We start from the raw sequence: 26,790 nt of genomic DNA on the forward strand, positions 1-26,790 counted from the left end.
TTTCTAAGGTTTGACAAGTTATTTGCAAAGGACAAGGATAAGTTTTTCATTATCTTAGGAAATATAAAGAAGCATAGTATTTTCTCAGCTCTTTAGTGGAGATGACCTGACCCAATGCATTTATCCTCTTCTTAATTTCAATAGAAAATGTTATGAGTAGAGGGGAAAAGCCAAGATTTCTTAGGTTGAACAAGTGGAGTGGAGTTTTTGTTTTTTTAAATGTTGACTACTATGCTTATTAAAGCCCTCAACATATTGGATTCATTACTAATATCTTAAAACTTAAAATTAGTATATTTCATCTTTGGCCATTAATATTCTAATCTTAACATTGCTGTAAGTATCTTGAAGTAAAATCTTACAGGTTCATGGCACATAGGGGAAGGGATATCTTAAACCTGAATGCAGGGGTAATTTCCATGTTTATATTACGTCCTGTTCAGTTTACAGACTTTTAAAAATATATGCCAAAGAATTTTTTGCTTCTCTTGTATAGTAGGAGAGTTGTAATTTTAACAGTTTTCTCTTATTATTAGATTACAGTGGAATGCACATTCCTTGACTATATAATGGGAGGATGTCAGCTGAATTTTACCGTAAGTAACACACTGAATTTTTCAGCATAGGCTTTTTCCTCCATGTTGCAGTATATTTTCTTCACTGCAAAACTGACTTTGTAATGAAATTTTCACAATCTGTTTAGCATAGTCTTCTTAGAGTCCTCAGGCAGGTTGTCTGGGCTCATCCATCGTGAAGCTCTCTTTGTTGATGAGATCTCTTTCTCCTGAGAGAAAGCAGATGTGTACAAACCTACAAACCAGTGGTTATCCTGAAGTAATTTAAGGACTAGAAAGCATTAGTGAGACAACCTTATAAAAGACAACCCCTAAGCCTAAGTAGTGGATATAGTAATTCATTATTTAAGCCATCTAGAAAAGTAGAGGCATCAGGTTGTTTCACATTTAGGCTTTACTTGTTTCATTGTCTATGGAAATAAGTGGTAGACATTTGTTAGGAAGTCGGCGCCAGGATGCATGATTGTATCCCATCTCTTGAAGTTTTCCCGGACATCAAGCACAGGTGTCCCTGCCTTCTCCTCAGTAAGGGCTGCAATTGTTATTTGGCAGGTGGGAGTGGACTTCACTGGCTCCAATGGTGACCCAAGGTCTCCAGACTCCCTTCATTACATCAGCCCCAATGGCGTTAATGAGTATTTGACTGCTCTCTGGTCTGTGGGACTGGTCATTCAAGATTATGATGCGTGAGTATGACTTTGGAAAAACTAAAATACATGTTTCCACAATTCCCCAGAAAGGGTAGTTTGTTTCGTCGGTTAGTACTCTGATATAGGTGGTAGGATGATGATGCTTTCTCCCTAAAATTCCCCCGTCTTGTCTTCTATTTTTCTCTTTGTGGCAATCTTGCTGTTTACTTTAGATCTCTAATATCTTGCTGTGATTAGTTATAATATATTGCATGTACTTTGCTTTATAGTACATATAGTTTGCTATTTACTTCCTGACTGATGTCAGCAAGGCTCTTGTTTCTTTAGTCTGATTTCCTTGGGGCTTATTCATTAGGCATAAGTTGTATGAGTGATTGAAGCCCAGAAGACATGTTTTATAAACACAAAAACTATTTCTTAACATATCTATCTCCTTGGCAGTTGTCAAATTATTTTTTTAATGGTGACTTTTAACAAGTGCTGAAGGATAACTAGATCTAATTGCTATGAAATATTCTGAATGGTTATTGATGGTTAGGTTTTGAATAGATTTAAATAGGTCCTCTTGAGGGTTTACTGAACAATATGGAAAACATCTGCATTAGTAGTGTTTTTCCTGGATGTGTTAAGAGTACAAAATAAAGTTTCTCTTGTTTTTGTCTATTATTATTCTATTTTCATATTGATGGGGCTTTTAATTAATCTGTAGCATTTAAAGAGGTGAAATTTGTAGGCACATGCAAAGAAATCTAAAGCAAGGTGGCAGTTCCAATTTCAGGCTAGTAAGTTTTAAGGCAAAAATCATTAAATACATTTAACATATATAGAAAGTTACTTTATTAGAAAGTAATGAGAGCTTAGAAAGGTGGTCAGATATAACACAGAATTAAAAAATTAATAATTTCTCACTAGCAGATATTAAAAGTATTCTTGCAGTTATCTTAATTACAAGTATGGAATTAGGACATGACCAGTGGAACCAAGCAAACAGTCCAGAAATAGACCCATGTGTATAAGTGAATTTAGGGGAAGGAGTTGTAAAAGCTGTCAAACTGGACAAAAATTAAATTTGGATCCCTGACTCATACTTGCATGTTTTAGGATATTATTCTGTATAAATTAGAGTACAGACCAAACTGCTGAAATGGACACCCAAAAACAAAGTGACTTTGACAAAATAGAGGTTTATTTCACGTTGCATGTCTAGGGGTAAGTATAATACTTAAGAACTGATAGGAGAGCTCTGCTATTCTCAATTCACAGCTTCCCTCTCTGGGTCCATAGCTCTGGTTCTCATCTTCTCCAGCCAGTGGGAAGAGAAGAAAGGGACCAGGGGGTGCATGTGCCTTCCCTTTTAGGAGTATGATTCAGAAGTGGCTGGCAAATCACTTCTTTCTCACATCTCCGTCTCTAGATTCCAGCCACCTGATCACATCCAGCCCAGAGAAGCTAAGAGGTACAGTGTCTAGCTCAGGTGTTCTATTATTAAAGGAGGGAATGGATATTGCCGGGGAGCAGCAATTTCTGCTTCATATCCACTTCAAAACACTTTCCAGATGAATTAGAAGTTTAATATCAAAAGCAAAGTTCTAGAAGTTCTAGAAGAAAATATATGTGAATTGTTTATAATCTTGTAGTGAGGAAAACCTTCAAGCAAGAGAGCAAAAGCAAAAATCATGAAACCTTTTTTGTATTCACATTCATTAATATTAAAAACTATGAAAAGAAAGACGCTTTAAACAAAGTTGAAGACAGACTACAAACTGGGGAAAAATGTATCTTTCTTTCTTTTGAGAGAGAGTCTCGCTCCATCACCCAGACTAGAGTACAGTGGTGCAGTCACGGTTCACTGCAACCTCCACTTCCTGGGCCCAAGTGATCCTCCCACCTCAGCCTGGGAGAAATATTTCTGACATGGCATAGGCTCCATCTTCAATGCAAAACTAACTGTTAAGAATAAATAAGAAAATAATATTCCTCATAGAAAAAAATATGTTCATTATGGTGTTTTATAATGGCAGAACACTGGCTATCAGACATCTGGGGGAGGATATCCATATTGTGGCATATTTTATGGAGGATATCTATACTCAGTGGCTATTCATGTGATATATATATTCGATCCACTGTCCCTCTCCCTAATGTATGAATGTTTGTATTAAGTGGCATAAATAAAAGCTACCAATATCCTCTGATCATCTGGGGTCAGGTTGTGCTACCAAATGAGTTTGCTTTAAATTAGTAAAAAAAGAATTGTGGTTTTCAGGGCTTCGTGTATTTATTTACCCATTTGATCACTGAAATGATATACAAGATTTAAGTAGAACACAGTAGATTATAAAACATGCATGTAAACTCCATTTCTACAAAATCTATAGAAAGAAACATTTTTCTTCCTCAGTGCACAGAAAAATATTTAGGATGAGAGTTGTCAAATATTAACATTGATTCTCTTTGGCAGTTAATATAGGTAATCTTTGTTTTATCTCCATACTTTTCTAAGATTTTGAAAAATTGTTTTTGAAATGAGCTCATATTGATTTTATTGTGAGCAAAGATAAAGCTTTTTTATTTTGGAAAAACAATATTTTATTAATTTTTTTTTTCTTTTTAGTGATAAGATGTTTCCAGCTTTTGGTTTTGGAGCTCAGATACCTCCTCAGTGGCAGGTAAGAGGAAATCTCATTTTTAAAGCTTTACCTCCTAGAAAAGCAACCCAGCCCTCATCAGTCCTTTGCCCATCTTTGACAGGTATCACATGAATTTCCAATGAACTTCAACTCATCCAATCCCTACTGCAATGGTAAGTTAAAAAACAAACATGAAGACTTCAAATGGAAAGTCTCACTAATCTTTGTTACTTTGTTCTTTGTTCTTTGTTTTTTTTCTTGTGATGAAAACTACTCAAATTACATTTCTAGGTTTCATTTTCTTACATATTTAACTTTCTGTTGTATAAGGTAGAAGAATTGCACCAGGTTGGTGGTTAGGGTGGTAATGGTAATTATGGGGCAAATCAGTATTATGATGATGGAGGTGGTAAGCTAAATCCTCCTACCTTAAGAACTTTAGTGGGACAAAAAAATTCTCAATCTTTGGAGCTGATCAGTAAAAATAATCACATATTAAAAAGTATTTTCACATGTAAATTTATTTAAAAGCAAACTTTCAATAAAATAAGTAATTTAATATACAGATCTTTTGAAGCTTTTTTCAGAGTAGTAGTCACTCTCAACAAAGAGAAAAGTATCCAGCATCTAATACTTGTTGCTCACACAGTATTCTGTAAGTAGCTGGGATGGGCAAAAGGAACAAAGAATTGAGCTTCTATAGCAGCTTTCCTCTGTGTAGAGAGAAGGAGGCACATAGTTGTCTTTCATTTCACGTTTTTCTTTTATCTGTTTAAAAAAATAGAGACAGGGTCTCACTATGTTAGCCAGGCTGGTCTTGAACTCCTGACCTTAAGCTATCTTCCTGCCTTCTGCCTTGGCCTCCCAAAGTACTGGGATTAGAGGCATGAGCCACCATGCCCAGCTATGTTTTACTTTTTTCCTTATACCTCAAGTATCCAAGTGCTGCTTTTTTTTTTTTTTTTTTTTTTTTTACCACATTGAGCAATCAATCAGAAATACCAGCTCTTCCACTAAATTATATATGAGACTAAAGAGTTTGGAAAAGGGAAAGTAGGTGTGGGAGCAAGAGGCATAATTTAAAATTCTAGACAAAAAGCTAATTTTCTGCAAAGGGTCCTTTTGACAATTACAAATGTATAGCTTTCTAACAGAAGAAAGTGTTTTTTTCTTTTCTTCCTAAACAATATTCATAAGGTGGAAGAGTGTGAACAATTTTTGTGGGGGCAGTTTGCAATATGGTTTTGTTCTTTTCCCCAGAACACTTTTTCCATACTAATTCAGTGTTCCTTTGAGGCACTTTCAGTGACTGGTTGTGACCTCTTTTATTCCCTAGCCATTTGAAACTGGGAATGTTATTCTTTTTAAGAAATAGGCGGCCGGGCGCGGTGGCTCAAGCCTGTAATCCCAGCACTTTGGGAGGCCGAGACGGGCGGATCAGGAGGTCAGGAGATCGAGACCATCCTGGCTAACACGGTGAAACCCCGTCTCTACTAAAAAATACAAAAAACTAGCCAGGTGAGGTGGCGGGCGCCTGTAGTCCCAGCTACTCGGGAGGCTGAGGCAGGAGAATGGCGTGAACCTGGGAGGCGGAGCTTGCAGTGAGCTGAGATCCGGCCACTGCACTCCAGCCTGGGCGACAGAGCGAGACTCCGTCTCAAAAAAAAAAAAAAAGAAAAAAAAAGAAATATGCTTCATTTTTTTAATGAAAGTGGAATAATTTTTAGAATTTGTTGTAATTAGCTTTCATTTATTGTAAATGAATATGGATGACATATAATATGATAATTCATTTTAGAAGTTCAGTCATTCTGTGAGTAATGTAAGCCCATCCTTGGGCTGTTCACCAAGTGGTTTACACTCTGGAAAAAGATCAGTTTGGTTTTAAACAAAGGAGATACTATACAGCAAAAAGCTCAGAGCCTGATTTTAAGTCAAGGAAGTTTAATCCCCTTTTCCTAACTAATCATTGAACCTAATTGCCTTAGAAATAATATGCCTTAGAAATAACTTGTTACTGGCCGGGCGCGGTGGCTCAAGCCTGTAATTCCAGCACTTTGGGAGGCCGAGACGGGCGGATCACGAGGTCAGGAGATCGAGACCATCCTGGCTAACCCGGTGAAACCCCGTCTCTACTAAAAAAAATACAAAAAACTAGCCGGGCGAGATGGTGGGCGCCTGTAGTCCCAGCTACTCGGGAGGCTGAGGCAGGAGAATGGCGTAAACCCGGAAGGCGGAGCTTGCAGTGAGCTGAGATCCGGCCACTGCACTCCAGCCCGGGCGACAGAGCGAGACTCCGTCTCAAAAAAAAAAAAAAAAAAAAAAAAAAGAAATAACTTGTTACTTTAATGCATAGAAAGGGTTTTTGGCATAATTCAGTTTTAATTAAGGAATTGAAGGCTCTTGATATTTGTGAAGAAATTACATTTTTGTTTTTGTTTTTGTTTTTTTGAGATGAAGTCTCGCTCTTGTCCCCCAGGCTGGAGTGTGATAGTATGATCTAGGCTCACTGCAACCTCTGCCCCCTGGGTTCAAGCGATTCTCCTGCTGTGGCCCCCCCGAGTAGCTGGGATTAGGGGCGCCTGCCACCACGCTCGGCTAATTTTTGTATTTTTAGTAGAGACAGGGTTTCACCATGTTGGCCATGCTGGTCTAGAACTACTGACCTCATGTGATCTACCTGCCTCGGCCTCCCAAACTGCTGGGATTATAGGCACGAGCCACCATGCCCAGCCCTAAATGAATTATTTATGCCTTTGTTACTACTGGATTGACTACTAGTTACATGGACCTTATGCATGTAAAATCACCTCTGCATATGAATTAGTTACATTCTCAAAGGTTGTTCATAAGACTACCTGTTCCTAAATTCAAATAAAATAAGAGGAGTTTATTGGAACTCTTACATTTTAAGAGGAGAGAGTTGGTTTCATGAAGCTTTCAAGCCAAGTATGGTCATGCACTAAAAGTGACATTTTAGTCAATGACAGACCACATGTGCAACAGTAGGCCCATAAGATTTTAATATTATATTTTTATTGTAAAGACATAGAAAAGGTACAGTTGCTATAATTCCCTACATTATTCAGTATAGCAATATGCAGTACAGGTTTTTAACCTAGGAGCAATAGGCTATACCATATAGCCTAGGTATGTAGTAGGCTATACCATCTAGGTTTGTGTAAGTATAATCTTATGATGTTCACACGATGATGAAATCACCTAACGATGCATTTTTCAGAATTTATCCCCATTGGTAAGTGACACATGACTGTATATGCTTCTCTTTTTTGTTGATCTGTGTTCTATTGGACATTTTTAAAGCAAGAGACCTGTTTTGATTTACATTAAGTTTTTTTTGTGGCAAGTATCTGTGATGATCTCAGCATATATTGTTGGAAATTCTTTAGAATTCCTGTTATCCTATCTGCATCCTAAATGCTCTGATATTAAGGGCAGATTCAACAGGTGCATGTGTGGGATACAAGTTCATCAGCAGTGCTTTGACCAGCAATGTCAGTCAACTTTCACTGGGCTGTGCTATTGTGATAAACAATCTCTAAATCTCAGTGGCTTTAATGACAACAGTTTATTTCTTGCTCATTTTACATGCAGCTAGGCTGTAATTCTCTCCATGTTTCTTATATTGGGACTCCGGCTGAAGGAACAGCCTTATCTGGGATGTGCTGCTCCTATGGCAAGGAAAGGAGCAAGAGAGCTGGAAAAAACAGGCAGTAGTTCTTAAGACATCTGCTTAGGCATGGGTGTCACATGCATTGGTCAAAGTTAATCAAATGGTCCTGTCCAACTTTCTGTTATAAAATGTGCCAGCAGGTTTAGGGGCAGTACCCCTAAACAAACACATCAGTGCTTCTGCAGCAAAATGGATAAATAACTTGGAAGTGAATATTTGGAGCTAATGCAATCTGTGATACAATGATTAACCTTTAACTTACTGAATAAACACTTGTATCAGTTAATTGACTAGAATTAATATTAGTTTTATTGCCATCTGGTATTTTTGTAGAACCTCTGGCCACACATGCAAATGATTTTTCATTTTATTAATAACTCTTTCTTACCTTTTATCATCCGTTGTATGATGTGGAACCTTTTTCATGGTTTTCTATCAGAGTCACATTCCCAACATGTATTAAAATTAAGCACAAATGTAACAGTCCTACTGTAGACTAATGAGTAACTTGACTGAGATGAAAGTAAATCCCTTCTACTGGGGGAGGACAGAGCTTATAGGTTTTTGCACTGGAGCATACCTATGGAGTTATGTAATACCTAGCTTAGAGGAACTCCTGCATATAGAACTTTTGACTATTTAAAGTACTATATGTTGATATATATAATCAAATTAGCCAGAATAAACACATTGTGCTTGAGAATTTTTAATACTGTTTTTTTTGTTCTAGGAATCCAAGGCATTATAGAGGCATATCGGTCTTGTCTTCCTCAGATAAAACTCTATGGACCAACTAATTTTTCTCCAATCATCAATCATGTGGCCAGGTTTGCTGCTGCAGCCACACAACAGCAGACAGCTTCTGTAAGTGCTCTATGGCCAGGGAAAGGGAAGAATGTGGATTGGTAGCAGCTCCTGGTGCCATTTTTCTATTTTTTTGGTTTGTCATAATACAAAGTCAGGGCAAGATACAATAGCACAGTCACTCTTGATTTGCGAGTAACTTTTGTTGTGGTTATACTAGTGATTGTTAAAAATAAGGCAACAGCAAAACAACACTTGGCATTCATGAGTCTTTTATCCTTTGAACTAACTTCCATAGATAGGTTCTACCAAAAAAATTGCTTATCATCTACCTTTTTGAAGTAGACATAACAAATTAAGGCTTAAGGAAACTTACCACATCAGATGCTGTTACAAGATTTCTTATTGTACTAAAGATATCTGAATGAGCTAACCATTACCTATTGGACCGTGGATACCAAATCTCTCTGAGCTTCAGCATATTCAGAAGTAAGTTAGGGGAAACTACCTCATACTGTTGTTGAAAAGGTTAGATAAGATAATTCATATAAAGTGCACAATGCCTGGGTCAGAGTAAACACTCAACACATGTTAGCTAATATTGTAAACCTTATTCCTATTCTAGACTTAAATGGCCCAAAGGATGGAGTCACTACTTGATGTAACATTTTACTGCTCTCTGAAAAGGTTTATCTTGGGCGACACAATCTGGGGGATGATTTCATCACTTAAACGATATCTATTTTTTTTTTTTTTTTGTATTTTAGTTTGTAAAATTTTTGTATTCTAATTCTAATATTTTTATATTTATTTGCTCTTCTGAGAATGAAGTTTTCCACTTGCCTCCTTGACATATTTAATACTTGAGTTAAACTGTTATTCCTAGCCTGACTGAAAGGTTAATCTTTGACATTTAGATGTCTTGCTTCCATATATTTTGCCAACCCTATTTTGTGGTCTGCTGCACTTTTAATGAACCTGCAGTTTTTGTTAAGAGTCAATTTCCTTGTCATCAGAGGAGCTTAGAATATTTTACGTATTGGTAGCCAGGGTAGAGACTGGCAGGAAAATGAACGAGAAAGATGGGTTGACTCATCAAGGCAGAGATGCCATTAGCCATTGCTTGACTTGCTCAGTGGACATGTTTTCTTTTTCTGGCAGCAATATTTTGTGCTTTTGATTATTACTGATGGTGTGATCACAGACCTTGATGAAACCAGACAAGCCATAGTTAATGCCTCCAGGCTGCCTATGTCCATCATCATTGTTGGAGTTGGAGGTGCTGACTTTAGCGCCATGGAGTTTCTGGATGGTGATGGTGGAAGTCTCCGCTCCCCATCAGGCGAAGTGGCCATCAGAGATATTGTCCAGTTTGTGCCTTTCAGACAGTTCCAGAATGTGAGTACCACTCCTCCCTACTCAAACACTAAAGTGAGTGAACACAGACCTTTGCCCATCTACAACCAGGCAGTTGAGTAGGTGTGTAGGGTTAGAGGACGTGTGAACACTGTCCTTTGTCCATTGGAGAGCTCTGATTTGGTTTGGCAGTGTTGCTTCAGGATGTACATTATGTGCATCTTACAGGCTATATGATAAATCGTTTTAAAATAGTATTGCAACTGTCTCAAGTATTTTATCTTTACCTTTGTAACAGCTGGAAAAAACTCTTATGTAAGTGTACGCCAAATCCCCCTCAAGCTGGAAGTTTAGTTTGATGAATATCTCTTAGAAGACTATTTTACCCAGTTTACTCCAGCGGTAACATACTGCAAAGCTATAATACAGAATCACAACCAGGATACTTACAGTGGTATAATCAAGATGCATCACAAGGATCCCTCTTGTTGCCCTTTTATAGCCACATCCCCTCCTTTCTCCTTCTAGCCCTTCCTTAACCCTTAGAAACCACTTACTAATATGCTCTTCATTTCTATAATTTTGTCATTTCAAGAATGTCATATAAATGGAATCATAAAATATGCAACCTTTTGGGATTGGCTTTTCTTCTACTCAGCATCACTCTCTCGAGAATCACCACGTTTTTGCAAGTACTCCTTTTTATTGCCGAGTCATATTCCATGGTATGGATGCTCCACCATTTGTGTAACTGTTTCACCACAGAAGGACATCTGGCTGTTGCCTGTTTTTCTCTCACACACAAGGCTACTATAAACATTTATACATGGGTTTTTGTTGTTGTTTGTTTGTTTTGTTTTTGTTTTGGGACAGAGTCTGACTCTGTCACCCAGGCTGGAGTACAGTGGAGTACTGTCACCCAGGCTGGAGTACAGTACTGCAACTTCCACCTCCTGGATTCAAGTGATTCTCGTGCCTCAGCCTCCCGAGTAGCTGGGATTACAAGTGTGCACCACTATACCTGGCTATTTTTCCCTATTTTTTAGTAGAGACAGAGTTTCACCATGTTGGCCAGACTGGTCTCAAACTCTTGACCTCAAGTGATCCACCTGCCTCGGCCTCCCTAAGTGCTGGGATTACAGGCGTGTGCCACCACACCCAGCCTATGCATGGGTTTTTATGCAAATGTAAGTTTTTATTCCTCTGGGATAAATACCTAGGACTACAGTTGCTGGGTTATACAGTAGTTGCATGTGTAATTCTTAAAGCAGTTGTTAAACTCTTCCAAAGTGGCTGTATCATTTAACATTCCCACCAGCAATGGGAAGGGAGGAAGTGGAGTGTTGTGATTATAAAGTAGTAATGTTAGGTAGGGATCTTTTTGGTGTTGGGGAAGTTCTGTATCTTGATTGTAGTGATGGTTACACAGATCTACCCAGATGACAAAATTGCATAGAATTATACAGAAACACACACACACACACACACACAAACACACACAAATGAGTACATGTAAAATTATAAATCAGAGTAAGTTCTATGAATTGTACCAATGTCAGCTGCCTGGTTTTGATACTATGCTGTAGTTATGTAAGATGTTACCTTTGGGGAAATCTGGGTGAAGGGTACATGGTACCTTTTCTTATTGTTTTTGCAACTTCCTATGAATCTGTAATTGTAAAAAAGAAGTAAAAAAAAAAAAGAAAAAAAACCAAGTGAATGAAAGACCCACATTTAAAAGTTATAAAACAACAAAATCATCAAATGTTAGAATGTTGGCACCAAAAAAGGACTTGACAAATGTTAGCAGGGACAGTAATAGCAATCATAAGTAACTTTGGCTAGTTAGGTCATTCTATATTTCATGGACTGTTCCTAAGAAAAGGTACAGGCCTATGAATTAGAATTGCTTCATTTTAGTGGCTGCTGAAGTATCCCTAGTCTCTTTTATGAAAAAGCCAGGAAAATTCAGTTGCTAACAAAGTCACGTTGATTTTGTTTTTCACAAGGCTCCAAAAGAAGCACTTGCTCAGTGTGTCTTGGCAGAGATTCCCCAGCAGGTGGTGGGCTACTTCAATACATACAAACTCCTTCCTCCCAAGAACCCAGCCACGAAACAACAGAAGCAGTGACCACTTCAACAGAATTCTTTTGTGTTATGTGGAGCAATGCCGTCTCTCACCCTAAATCATGTATCTGTCATTCTATGTACTTTTTGCCTCCAGCATTTATGATGTAAATCTCTTTCTCTATGGATTATATCTGTTTAAAGCATTCTTTCTAGGCTCTTTTAGGGGGACAGTGCCAAGTCCATCTCTGCCCAATCAATTCAGTGATTGATAGTGATTTACATTAATTGCAGTAAAGCTCTTTGAATTAGAAATTAGTGTGAGGAAAGCTTATTTTGTTGTTTTTGTTTACTTTCATATGATGAAAATGCTGTTTTTAAATGTTTCTCAATAGGAAGAATGGAAAACTTGGGATGATGTGGTTTGCAGGTTGCTGTGCCTGATTCACAGTGTATGTTTTATAAGCCAATGTCCATACCTGGTTATGAGAGCTCCTTAAATTATATGATATCAAATTTGTTCCTCACTCTGTATACAGTGCTTTTCTGCAAGGTAAAAATTACCTTCCTGTGCATCTGATTTTTGCTACAGTTTAGACACTATGGTTTACAAAACAGCATGCACTCAACTTGGGACTTTATGAAAAGTACTGAATGAGCAGGAAAAGCCACATACTCAGTTTTTTAAATGTACAATCAACAAGTAAAAATAACCTCATGTAAGTAAACTATTTTTATTTGCCTTTCTAGATATTTTATTTTATTGTGGAAAACTGTAAACATGTTCAGATTTGGCTTTTTTTTTTTTTCTTTAACTGAGCATGACTTTCAGGATATTGTAGATGCACAGATGGTAGGTTGTCCTGAATTCTACATTATTAGATTACTTTAATTGAGATTTGTTAAAACAGTTAGGACTGTTTTGTCCAGGAAAGGTAAGAGGACCAAACATATAAGGTGAAATTCAGAATTCCATTTCCTTCTAACTAATGAAAAACTACTTACTAAAAAAAATATTTTATACTTTCCTTGCTGAGGTCCCACACGTTGATTTGTATAGATCCACTGAGTCATTTTTTCCTTTTTTTAAGTGCCATTTTCGTCTGATTTTTAAACTTATGATACCAGTTATCTGTTAATTAAAATTGCGTTTTACAATTTAATAATGTGCTATTTCCTATGTCTAGAACAGACTTTATTAGGTATAAAACCTACTGCAACTTAGAAAAAGGAAAGAAGAAAACTTTTCCAACTGCTGCTTTAAGATAGGGTGGATTTTATGTGCTTTTTTTTTTTTTTTTTTTTTTTTGAAGAGTTGAATTTCTTTTCCTGATTTTACCTTTTACAGCGTATTACTTAGTGAACATTACATTTTTGGAATAGATTCAGTAATATTTTATTGAGGGCCTATGTGCTAAAAACTATGCATATCTATACATTGGCCAATTATCTTTAATAATTTACCTTTTGAAATTGCATGTTTATCATATATCCTTAAGTGGACGCATACAGTGCCACGTTGATGTGCCTCTCAGTTTTACTGAAAAGCTGCCCCACAGCCCATGTCTCTTGTTCTCTGCAATGCCTCAAGGGAGTGAGCTCTCAACCACAGACAGCTGTGGCTTCTCAGAAGCAGCTTATTGCCAAGGCCAGGCTGAGAGGGGACCTGCTTGCTGTGATGGTTGTCTAGCCCAGGTGAGCATTTACCTACCACCTTCCCACTTGGCTAGCTGTCCTTTGGATATGTGCTGTTAACTGGGGAAGGCGCCTAACTAGTAGCCTGCTACTCCATAGTATGGCTCAATAGATGACACATCATTTTGACATTATCAATAGGAGAAAAGAAAACTAACCCTTCTTCTGATTGTTTGGAGCCATAGTTGTCTCAGATGTTCTAATTATCTTTGTATGCTTGGAAACAGCATTGATATATTGCTGTGGTTTTCAGAATTTTCTCTTTTAATCACAAGAAACCTTTTAAAAAAATGACTTACACATATTCTCAATGTACAGTAAAACACAGAAGTGAGCTTATCTGTTTGATGCTGAGGCAGGGTCCCAGTCACTGGCCGTATTCTCCTTCTCCTTAACCAACTCCTCAGCAGCCCCTAAGTCACCTGCACAAGGTACTTGGGAACTGCTGGTCATGAGCATTCCTGGTTTTCTTCATCCAAATAACAGTTAATCACTATCCATTGGATTTGGTCTTCATTATTTTATATTCTGATTTTATCAAAATTATTCTATTTTAAAATTGTTTTAAAATTTAAAAACATTTAATTCATGTCATGTTCATCAGTAGATGCTATTATTCATAAGAACTGTGATTCCAGCAAACTAGGGTAATTGGTGCCTTTTTACAATTTCGAATAAAAGCGTTTACAATTTCTAAATTATCAGTTTTCACAGTTTCAGCACTCAACCTCATCACATGCTGATTTAATATTGTTTTATATTAAAATAGTCCTTTTCTCTGTTGTGCCACCATTCATTCAAGTGCTATTTGTTCTTAAAATGCATTTAAAGAAAAATTACACATATTGACTTTCACACCTCATATAATCATATCTATTACTAATACATATCAGAGTGATAGTGTCCAGGATAGATGTAATATTTCTTACAGATGCTGGCACAGAGGAAATAGTATACCAGCTAATCTAGTCACCTAACCTTGTGGTTAGAATTGACATTTTAAGACCAGAAAAATTTGAAGTCTGATCAGGGATTTACAACTGTTCATTATAGTGGTGCCTTAGGCAATCTTTCCAAAGTAAATTCAGGGCCCCATTGCTACTTATGCTGTATTTTGACATGCCTCTTTTTTTTTTTTCCAATTTTATAAACTTCCTGGAAAGCCGTCTTCACTAAGTATCCCCTAGTCTCTATATGTGTGGTTGGTAGTCATGGAAATGACACATAAAGTATGCCAGAAGTTTGGTGGAACGTGTTAGAAACTGTTTTGTGCTTTTATGGATGTCATACTTGACAATACATGTATAAGTTACTAATATATGAATTGATGCTAAATATATCTTACATTCGAATTCCTTGTGGATAAAGTTATTTCTTGATGTGACACAGTAGTGTCTTGTTTTCATTTTTATTCTTTACATGTGACCAAAACAATAGAAAAGTTAAAAATAAAATATAGTGTTTTAGGTGGCCTCGACTTCATATTTTACTGAATTAAACAATTTGGGGGATATTATTTTATGGGATTTATTTGTTTAAAAGATATTGAGTGGGTCCAAGATACTCTTCTGGGTACAGTAAAGGAAAGATTCGTAGCTTATAGCTAGAATGGCCTGAGATATGTAGCACTCACATTTTATCAATCATGTTAGGAAGGATAGTATAAGCACCTAACTAAAACGAATTTTTTAATTGCATTTGTCATAGGCATTGGGCAGGACTTTGCCAGTGTACAGCCACAGTAGCTGACTTGTAGAAATAATGGTCTAGTGGGGGAGAGAAAACATTGAGCAAGTAATTATAGAGATGTGAGATCTGTGTGTGAAACAACATACAGTAGAGAGAGACCTAACCCATCTGAGAGGCAAGGAGCGCTTCCCTGAGGATGTGCCATGTAAGCTAAGACCTGAAAGTTAGCCGGGTGAAGAAGGTTAAAAGCACTTATGAAGCTGTCAGGCCAATAGCAAGTATAGAGTTGAATGTTTTAGAAGTGGACAGAAGTTTGAGTTTGTTGGAATATAAAGTATACGAGGGAAAGTGGTAAAAAAAAGAGCTAAGAGATGAGGTGGAGTAGTTGGTGGTATTTACATCCTGAGGGCCTTTTGGGGCAGGTAAGGGAGTTCAGACTGAGGCTTAGGGTAATGGGATGCCACTAAATGGATTTAAGCAAATGAATGATGTGATTATATTTGTGCATTTGAAAAGCCAGAGGACCATATTTGTAGGGCAGACAGATGAGTTCAGAAGCCCACCGAGTTCCATATGGAACCCTGTGACCAAATGTGGGTCTAGTCTCAGTGGCTTTGCCTTGGTGAAGGCCAGATGGCAGAGCTGATAGTGGTCACCTTCTGGCAGAGACTCAGCTGTTTGGTCACATACTTTCTAAGTGTCTGATTATAGGTCTGTTTCCAAATTCTGAGCTTTTCCTGCCTCACTATCACATTGTCTGGTAGACCCATATCTTGTTGGTTCCTTAATGGTGCAGAGGCTGGTTCAGACCTGGTGATAACAGATCTCCAGGATTGCCAAACCCTTGCGTGTAGCAAGACCATCATCCTTGTCACTTATCACCAAGTAGCATCACTTCCTGATCATCATTACATTTGGCCAGATTCTCCAGAAAAACCACAGTAGGTTGAAATGTCCATACACTTTGGCTTGGCTGTTGATTCCCTCCTCCACAATGATGGCAAGTATTATTATGAGCAGAATTGTGATTCCTTACTGCTTGGGAAAGGAGAGCTATCTCTGGTCTTTCATCAGCAGATGCTTCCAAAGCATTTATTGGTGCTCACAAAGCACCAAGTTTTATAGCAGCACCTGGTCTTCTAGGACTGGACTCAGAAGAATTTCAAGGATGGGGAACTTTAAGGAGTTCTCAGAGAAAAGTCTGAGTAGGCAATCGTTTGTTTTTTTTCAACCTTCCCTTCCTTCCAGTAAGAAGTATTCAATTTTTCTTTGAACAAATATTTATTGGGTAGTCTATTACTGGCAATCAACAGGGGAATTCAAACAGCATAAAAAAATATTCTTGCTGACTTCAAAGCTTATGATCTAATATGGAAAAGGAGACAGTATATGATGCTAAACAGAACAAGAGTGAGCAAGATGAGGGACTCTGCTGTGGTTGGAGTAAGACGGGCCTTTCTCGTGCCTTCAGGCATCCATGGTGATGAGTGAAGAGGGGCGCTTGAATACTGCTTCTGGAAAGATGCTTCTCCTGCTCATCCCGCTATCATTCATTGCTCTCCACTGCCATCCTGTGATCGCTGTTCATGCCAGTCCTCACAAGAAGCCCAGACCATTAGTTCCCAACCCCTGTATTTTGACTCCACATCCCACCTCTCTCCAGTGCCCCATACCCTTCCACTCTGCCTTCAAAAACTGGGTCACTCATTAGCACAAATTTCTGAGGTCAATGTTTTTTCTGAACAGTACCTTCCCCTTTTAATTCTAAGTCAAACCTGCCTCTCTTGAAGAACGTTGCTTCCTCTGCTACCCTCTCAAATGATGATAATTTCCTCTCCCTGATCTGCCACTGGGCTTAGAGGCTGCGTAGTTCCCCTCCTTGATCCTCCCTTCTGCTTTCAGATAGCTTTTCCCTCCTCTTTAAAACCTCTGACTTTGAATCTCACATCATTAGATTAGATCACTCTCTCTATCCCTCCTTATAATAATACTGCTCTCTATTCAACCTCAGCCCACACTCTATGGGTCACATGCTCGACTTTATCGTTATTGAGTAAACCCCTCCCTGATCACATTTTCAATTATTCAGTTTTTCAATAACAACCCCTTTTGCAGTTCCCTCCCTTTAGTACCGCAGCTCTAACAAGTCTCCTCTGTGCCTTCAAACCACAAATCCTACCAACTTCTCAGTGTCTTCTATGGTCTGGCCCCTCCTGCTCTTTCCTTTTCTAAACTTCTACTAATCTCTTATCCTTCACTCCAACCGCATGGGCTTTCTTGTTCTTACTTGAGCCTGGAATATTCCTGGCTCGGGGCTTTTGCACTTGTCGTTGCCCCTTCCTGAAAACCCAGCCTCCCGTAGCCACTTGGGAACCTTGTTCCCTCACCTCCTTCAGGTCTTTATTTAAGCATCACTCAGTGAGGCCTTTTCTGATTACCTTATTTTAAAGTGTACCTCTTTCCCTAGTACTTTTTATTTTTCTTCTCTGTTTAAAGTATATTTATTTTGGCCAGGTGCAGTGGCTCACGCCTGTAATCATGGCACTTTGGGAGGCTGAGGTGAGTGGATGCATTTAGCTCAGGAGTTTGAGACCAGTCTGGGCAACATGATGAAAACCCATTGTATTAGTCCGTTCTCATGCTGCTAGTAAAGGCATACGCAAGACTGGGTAACTTACAAAGGAAAGAGGTATAATTGACCCACAGTTCAGCATGGCTGGGGAGGTTTCAGGAAACTTACAATCATGGCAGAAGAGGAAGCAAACACATCCTTCTTCACCTGGTGGCAGCACGGAGAAGTGCAGAGCAAAGTTGGGTAAAAGCCCCTTATAAAATAACCAGATCTCATGAGAACTTACTCACTATGACTAGAACAGCATGGAGGTAACCACCCCAATGATTCAATTATCTCCCACCCAGGTCCCTCCCATGACACGTGGGGATTATGGTAACTACAATTCAAGATGGGGACACAGCCAAACTAAATCACCTGTCTCAATACAAAAATTAGCTGGCTGTGGTAGAGCACACTTTTGGTTCCAGCTACTTGGGAGGCTGTGAGGTAGGAGGATTGCTGGAGCCTGGGAAGTTGAGGCTTGCAGTGATACATTATCGCGCCACTGTACTCCAGCCTGGGTGACAGAGCAAGGACCCTGTCTCAAAAAAAAAAAAAAAAAAAGTGTTTTTTTGTTTTTTTCTTGTCCTCCCTCACCCACTAGAAAGTCAGTTCCAAGAAATCTGGGATTCTTGCCTGTTTGTTCACTGCTTTCTCCCCAGAGCCTAGAAGTTACCTTGGCATTTAGAAGGCATCCCCTAAATAGACACTGAAAGAATGAATGAATGAAGTATCTGCCAGAGCATATATAAAAACATAGAAGTTAGTTTAGTAATCCCAGCACTTTAGGAGGCCGAGGCGGGAGGATCACGAGGTCAGGAGATCAAGACCATCCTGGCTAACATGGTGAAACCCCATCTCTACTAAAAAATTACAAAAAATTAGCCGGGCGTGGTGGCGGGTGCCTGTAGTCCCAGCTACGCAGGTGACTGAGGCCAGAGAACGGTGTGAACCTGGCAGGTGGAGCTTGCAGTGAGCGGACATGTGCCACTGCACTCCAGCCTGGGCAACAGAGCTAGACTGTCTCAAATAAAAAAAAAGAAAAAGAAAAAGAAAAAAAATACTGAAGCTTAGAATGGGAAGATTTTCTATTCAATGTGGAGAGTGGTGAGGGCAGTGGGAAGATCTTGGAGAGCTTCATGGATGGTTTGACAGTTCATCTGGGATTTAAAGGTTTTTACGGAGCTTTATAATGTAGAGAAAGTGGAAGAGCCTTTCAGCAAAGAAATTGGCATTGTCAGTGGCATGGATTAAGAAAGCGTGGGTTGAGGAACATTGTTAGTATAGGGAGATGAATGTATGAAAGAACCCTTTTGTTTCATAACTAAATCTATTCGCTTTTACAAATGTGACATTGAAATTCAAACAATATTAATCTTCTACATGTTTTATTTCTTTATTTTTTGTAGAGACAAGGTCTCAAACTCCTGGCCTCAAGCGATCTGCCTGCCTTAGCTTTCTAAAGTGCTGAGATGACAGGCATAAGCCACCATGCCCGACCACACATATTTCTATTTTAATGAAATCTGTGGTTAGTCCTTTTCTGAAGGACATGCTAAATCTGATTTTTTTCTCTCAGATTTGGAATATAAATATGGTCCTAACAAGGCAGACTTGATCATCATTTGATCCCATAAGATCTTGGCAAATGTACTTGTTTATTTGAAAAAGGCCTTCTTTAGGTGGATGCTACTTTTATCAAGCCAGTCCATGGGCTTCACTTTTGAAAAGCATGTGTTGTCTTTTGACCTTGAACTCTGCTTTACTCTGGCGTAGCCCTGGACAAAGGTTCTTATTTAATGTTTTGTAAAATAGGACTTGGAGTAGGAATCTTTAAATTCCCTTGCAAGTCTAGTATTCTGGTATAAACAACAGAGCTTGATTTATTCAAAGCTGGATGCAAGAAGCTGTATCATGAGCCTAGTTAATAACCCTTAGCATACACTGTATGCTGAATTCTGTATTACTTAGGATTCCCGGCAGAGAAGATTCTCATAAATTTGTAGCAAAATCATTGTGTGCAGTGGGCAGAGATCTCTAGAGGTGCAAAGGGACAGTAAGGGGGCTGTGACCTTTCAGGTATCACTCCCTTTCCTCATCCGAGGGAGTTATTATCTAGAAATGTCAGGTTGCATTGCTTAATGATGCACATTTATTTGACCTTTGCACTGTCACTTCTAGTCACAAAAGTTATAGTAGGAAAAATACAGTCAGTCATAAAAGCCCACAGAGAAAAACATCAAATTTTACTACAGCATATGGGTATGGTACTTAAAATATCAATTTCAAGTATCTTTGGTCTGATTAGTTCTAATAAATTCCAGAACAGCATAATGATTAATTAACACCTTCTAAAGATTTAAAAAATTCCTCGTAGGAGGGTAAAGGCATTATTGTAAATATAGAACAGGTCCAAATTACTAAAAGTACAGATTCTTCTCTTATTGGTTTTCTGTGTAGCAATTTTTAATCTAATAAAACTGAAAATAAAATAGATTCTTATATATCAAGGGTGTTCAATCTTTTGGCTTCCCTGGGCGACATTGGAAGAATTGTCTTCGACCACACATAAAATACACTAACATTAATGGTAGCTGATAAGCTAAAAAAAAAAAAAAATTACAAAAAACCTCAAAATGTTTTAAGAAAGTTTACAAATTTGTGTTGGGCTACATTCAAAGCTATCTGAGCCACATACAACAAACTTATTATGTATTATGTTAAGAGGGGACCAAGTTGCTCCTTTCCTTTGGGTATACTTAGAGCTTTCGGCCCATTCTAATACTACAATTGGTGAAGTTGTGCAATTTATTTTATTTTTCTTTTTTAAATTTCTGTTTTGTTTTTAGATGGAATCTCACTGTGTTGCCCAGGCTGGATTGCAGTGACACAATCTTGGCTCACTGCAACCTCTGCCTCCTGGTTCAAGTGATTCTCCTGCCTCAGCCTCCTGAATAGCTGGGATTATAGGCACCCACCACCATGCCCAGCTAATTTTTGTATGTATGTATGTATTTATTTATTTATTTATTTATTTTGAGACCGAGTCTTGTTCTCTCGCCAGGCTGGAGTGCAGTGGCGCAATGTCGGCTCACTGCAACCTCTGCCTCCTGAGTTCAAGTGATTCTCCTGCCTCAGCCTCCCGAATAGCTGGGACTACAGGCACGGAACACCATGCCTGGCTAATTTTTTGTATTTTAGTAGAGACAGGAGTTTCGCTATGTTGGTCAGGCTGGTCTCAAACCCCTGATCTCAAGTGATCCACCCACCTTAGCCTCCCAAAGTGCTGGGATTACAGGTGTGAGCCACCATACCCGGTGCTTTTTATTTTTTTATTTTTTTTTTTTGAGACAGAGTCTCGCTATGTCACCCAGGCTGGAGTGCAGTGGCATGATCTCAGCTTACTGCAACCTCTGCCTCCTGGGTTCAAGCAATTCTTTTGTGTCATCCTCCGAAATAGCTGGGATTACAGGCGCATGTTACCACGCCCAGCTAATCTGTTTGTTTCTTTGTTTTTTAAGTAGACAAGGGGTTTCATCATGTTGGGCAGGCTGGTCTCAAACTCCTGACCTCAGATGATCCACCTGCCTCAGCCTCCCAAAGTGCTGAGATTACAGGCAGGAGCCACCGCACCTGGCTGAAATTGTGCAATTTAAAAGTAATTTCTAGTTTCACGTTCTCTCTCTTTTAAAGAAAGGTTTTGCTTACTTTTGACATGGTCTGTGTGTGGGGTTGGCAGATTTAGCAAACAAAAATACAAGATGTCAAGTTGAATTTGAATTTTGGATAAAAACGAATATTTCTTCATACAGGCAAGTCACAATTATGGCATGGAACGTATCTATACTAAAAAATTATTCTGGCTGGTCATGGTGGCTCACGCCTGTAATCCCAGCACTTTTGGAGGCCGAGGTGAGCAGATCACCTGAAGTCAGGAGTTTGAGACCAACCTGGCCAACATGGTGAAACGCCATTTCTACTAAAAATACAAAAATTTAACCGGGTGTGGTGGCACATGCCTGTAATCCCAGCTACTCAGGAGGCTGAGACAAGAGAATTGCTTGAACCCAGGAGGCAGAGGTTGCAGTGAGCTGAGATCATGCCACTGCACTCAAGCCTGAGTGACAGTGAGACTCCGTCTCAAAAACAAACAAACAAACAAACAAAAGTATTCATTAACTGAGTGTTTTATGTGACAATTCTGTTTGATAGATTGCAAAAATGGCCAGAATCCTTCCACTGCCTCTGGATCCACTCCTTTTGCAGTGTGGCTTTGCTGTCCCCCTATTAAGAAGTGGGTTTTAGGCCGGGCGCGGTGGCTCAAGCCTGTAATCCCAGCACTTTGGGAGGCCGAGACGGGCGGATCACGAGGTCAGGAGATCGAGACCATCCTGGCTAACACCGTGAAACCCTGTCTCTACTAAAAATACAAAAAACTAGCCGGGCGAGGTGGCGGGCGCCTGTAGTCCCAGCTACTCGGGAGGCTGAGGCAGGAGAATGGCCTAAACCCGGGAGGCGGAGCTTGCAGTGAGCTGAGATCCGGCCACTGCACTCCAGCCCGGGCTACAGAGCAAGACTCCGTCTCAAAAAAAAAAAAAAAAGAAGTGGGTTTTATTTCCCTACCCCTTTAATTTAGGCTGGTCTTGTTACTTACTTTGGCCAATAGAATGTGTAAACGTAATGATGTGTGAATTCTGAGCCTATGCCTCAAGAGCCTGGCTCACTTCTGCTTTCTCTCTTAGAACCTTGTGCAGTCTCCACACCCAGTGTACCCATTTTCAGCATGACAGACCATGTGATTAGAAACAAGCTGTCCCGTCTGAGACTGTCCTGAGACTGTTCTATACCAGCCAGCCCCCAGTCAATCCAGCAACTGACTATAGAGCATGAATTAGCCCAGCTAAGACCAGAAGAACCACCAGACCAGAAGAACGAGCTCAAATTGGCAACCTATAGAATCTAATAAATAATTCAGGAGCTAATAAATGATTATTTTAATTCACCACATTTTACTTAGCAAAAGCAAATTAATGTAGTTTGACAATGAAATTAGAGCTGGGCATTTTTAAGACCAGAGGACAGCTTATAGGTTGTGCTGAGTTTTGGGGGCCACAGATAAAAGTAAAATAGAAGGTGATATTGTACTCAATTTTGAGCAAATTACACTTGGGATGGCTTCAGTGAATCAGAGGAAATTACTTGTTGAAATAAACACTTGTGCCCACAGGGTGAAAAAATTACTTCTTATAGAGATATTGTTTTCCTTCTTTAACTATTTAATATTTAAAATATGGAACCTCTGCTGAGTGGCTTCTTCCTTCTTTCTCTGCAGATCTTATCATGATACATCTCTTTTAACCAGCCTATGCTGCACTGTATTTCTGGTGATTAATTGTTGAGGTCAGACCTGGGCAGTGAGGAAAGACCTGGTAGGGGAAGAACTTTCATATATAATAAGTCTTCTCTTGACATTAACCAATTTTACCATAGGCTAATTAGTATAAATAAGAGCTAAGTTACCATGGCATATTTCTGGTCATAAAAACATCACCAAACTTCAAAATAATGACCAAGACACCTATAATATTAAACATTGAAGTAAGTGTGAGCTGTACACACATTTAAGAAAGATTAATTAAAACAAGATAATTACTCAATTATTCCAGTTCAGAGTCTCAGGTGACCTGAGAATATCCAAGCAGTGAAGGACATAGGTGAGAACTGACCCTGGAAAGGATGCCATCCATCATAGGGTACATTCACACACACCCACACACTCACACCCACACCCACACACACCCACATTCACAAACACATACACACACCCACACACACTCCCACACTCACTCTGACTGGGACCATTTAGACACAGTAGCCCACCTAACAGGCACTTCTTTGGGATACAGGAGAAAACTGGAGAAACCCACACAGTCGTAAAAAGAACATGTAAAATCCATGTAGACAGTGGCTATAGAGAGGAATCTATTTTTTTCTCATTAATGTTATAACAAAACAACATTGTATGTAATTACATTACTTGAGGACCTGCTGTATCTGTAAATCAATTAATTAGTCAAATGATTAATGAACATGGATTATAAGGAGTCCAGGGAAGAGATATATGTGGATTAGCAGTAGCAGGGGAAGAAAGAAGTAGGGAAAAGCACAGCCTTTATCTCTGGGGACCCCTGGATGTCTGAATTCTGACTCTTGGCCAAGATAAGGGCAGTGAGAATAATGTGGTGTTTAAAGTGCTAAACTCTGGCGACTCCAAGAGTCAATTTCTTCACTAAAGGTTTTCTAGTGATCTAATTGGTTAGGCAGCGTGCCTTTGATACGTGGAGAGAGGGGTATGTGAAGCCCACTGTTGATTTTATAGCTTTGAGCTCTCTCAAAGCCTAGATTCCATGCAAAGATCTTGGTGGTTCAATCCCTGAGAGAGTCTGGTAGGATCCTTGTGTAACCACCTTGGGGAACTTGCTCATGGGATGATTGTCAGACTCCCACTGCTTGTCTGTGCTCTTTTTCTCTTGCTGCATCGTTTCCATGGCCTTTACATAAAAGCTCCACATGTGTATGAGTATGCTCTGTGGAGTGTGGTGAGCCCTTTCCAATATCCGGACATGGGAAATCTTCGCATTCACAGTGCCTAGGGAAAGAGATGCCTCATTTTCCTCATTGGAAAAATGATGAGGATGATAAAAATAATAATTACCTTATGGGGCTATTATGAAGATTAAGTGAGCTAATAGAGGTACAACAATTAGAGCAGTATATAGTACACAGTAAATGCTGTATAAGTCCTAGTTATTATTATTTTGAGCCTGTCTAAACCTTAGTGATATGGTTTGGCTGTGTCCCCATCCAAATCTCATTTTGAATTGTAACTCCCACAATTCCCACATATCATGACAGGAACCTGGTTGGAGGTGATTGAATCACGGGGTGGGTTTTTTCATGCTGTTCTTATGATAGTAAGTCTCAGGAGATCTGATGGTTTTAAAAACGGGAGTTTCTCTGCACAAGCTCTCTCTTTGCCTGCTGCCATCCATGTAAAATGTGACTTGCTCCACCTTGCTTTCTGCAGTGATTGTGAGGCCTCCCCAGCCATGCGGAATTGTAAGTCCATTAAATCTCTTTTTCTTTCTAGTGTCGGGTATGTCTTTATCAGCAGCATGAAAATGGACTAATACACTTAGCATGGGGGACTTCTTTTGCCTCAACTTTGTGTGTGTGCATGTGTGTATGTTTGATAATTGCTTCCTGTCTACTTACTTATTATTAAGAAAAACATTTCGTTTTGAAATAGCTGTTTTTTTGTTTGTTTGTTTGTTTGTTTGTTTTGATGGAGTCTCACTGTATCGCCCAGGCTGGAGTGCAGTGGCATGATCTTGGCTCACTGCAACCTCCACCTCCCGGGTTCAGCCTCCCAAGTAGCTGGGACTACAGGCGCCCACCACCATACCCAGCTAATTTTTGTATTTTTAGTAGAGGCAGGGTTTCACCATGTTTGCTAGGCTAGTCTCAAACTCCTGACCTCAGGTGATCTACCCGCCTCAACTTCCCAAAGTGCTGGGATTACAGGTGTGAGCCACCTCACCCAGTGCTGTTTGAAATCTTATCAGTAAGACTGAAACATTCCATTTTTGCCTGGAGGGTCTGAGTTATTTTGACACAGAAAAGCATCCAGGTACACAACTTCAAATAAGAGAGTTTTGGACACAACGTTCCATTTCAAGGAAACAGGGCCCTGCATTTGCTTCTTAGCTCAAGCCTGATGTTAAATACTGTCTTGCTTTAATTACAGCCTATCAAAATATCACTTCATTTAAACTCCACTTAACCTCTCCCCTTCCCCAATATCCTATAGTAACCTTGTCTTTTTCTGTGTTTGGTGGGACACTCAGATTTTCTCTGTTGAATAATGTCCCTTGTTGCATCATGTTAATAAACTTGGCTTTATTGTATCATACTATAGTTTTGTTCCTGGTGGTCTTTATCAGACAAGCTTTATAGAAATATACATGCATGGTATAACTGAAGATTTCATTCTTTTTTCTTTTAAAAAAACTATACTAGTATTTTTAAAATATCTATCCTTGTTGCTTTATGTAAATCTAATTCATTACTTCTAACTGCTAGATAGAACTTCATCTCACAAATACAACCATACTCCCACACACCATATTTTTTTCCCCATTCTCCTAGAGGTAGATATTAGAGTTGCCTCCAATTCCTTTGTACTATAAACAATGCTATATATCCTCATGGATTTCCTCTTATGGAAATCCTTAAGAATTTTCTGGCATATATACACTGAAATGGTACTGCTGAGTTCTAAGGTGCGCTGCCAAAATTTTGCTAAGATTGCTAGAATAGTAGATCCAGTGTACATACTTGCCAGCACTTGGTACTATTATCTGCTTTCAAGTATTTTCCAGTTAGATGGTATAAGGTGGTATTCCATTTTTGTTCTGATTTGTATTTCTTTGAGCACAAGTGAAGTCAAGCACCTTTTCTCTGTCAATTACTTATTTGTTTTTCTTCCACGTATTACTTACTCATATTCTCTCCCCCTTTAAAAAACTGGGCTTTTTGTCATTATGCAAAGAAAGCACAAGAGCTAGTCTTTGCTGTGTTATAATTTATAATTAAGCAGAAATAATTTATAATTAAGAGGAAATTAGAGGACATGCTGTACTCTGTGGCACTTCCTGAAAGTACAAAAGATAATCCCTTGAGATAGAACCATCATAGGATGATGTTTTTAGAGGCAGCTGGGAGAGAGAAAATGTGAGCAGAGTTGGAAGTATAGGACAGAGGTAAGTGGTGGAGGAGAGACAAACTTCCAGAGTATGGCAGGCAGCAGGAACAAAGGCTAGAGGAAGAAGGGTAGGTTTGTTCCAGAAAAAGCAAGGAGACCCACTTAAGTGGAGGATATGGTTAGGGTAGTGGAAATTAAATTTGTATACATAGGATTTAACTGGTAGGAGGACTAATAGGTTCCTGTGATGA

General features: G+C 39.1%; 1 protein-coding gene across 4 annotated transcripts in view; it reads left to right on the forward strand.

The window, feature by feature from the left end:
* The window catches only part of CPNE3 (copine 3), a 48,775-nt gene extending 33,919 nt beyond the window's left edge, over window positions 1-14,856 (forward strand). For all 4 annotated transcript variants that reach the window (XM_045398471.3, XM_005563653.5, XM_005563654.5 and 1 more), the window contains exons 11-17: window positions 537-596; window positions 1,128-1,261; window positions 3,840-3,894; window positions 3,977-4,028; window positions 8,280-8,413; window positions 9,515-9,751; window positions 11,719-14,856. In XM_045398471.3, the coding sequence (XP_045254406.2) occupies window positions 537-596; window positions 1,128-1,261; window positions 3,840-3,894; window positions 3,977-4,028; window positions 8,280-8,413; window positions 9,515-9,751; window positions 11,719-11,841 (795 nt within the window). In that variant the 3' untranslated portion in view covers window positions 11,842-14,856. The remainder of the gene's footprint in view (window positions 1-536; window positions 597-1,127; window positions 1,262-3,839; window positions 3,895-3,976; window positions 4,029-8,279; window positions 8,414-9,514; window positions 9,752-11,718) is intronic.
* The last annotated feature ends 11,934 nt before the right edge of the window (window positions 14,857-26,790 follow it).

The sequence above is a fragment of the Macaca fascicularis genome, chromosome 8 (assembly GCF_037993035.2).
Source record: "Macaca fascicularis isolate 582-1 chromosome 8, T2T-MFA8v1.1".
In the NCBI taxonomy this organism is placed as follows: Eukaryota; Metazoa; Chordata; class Mammalia; order Primates; family Cercopithecidae; genus Macaca; species Macaca fascicularis.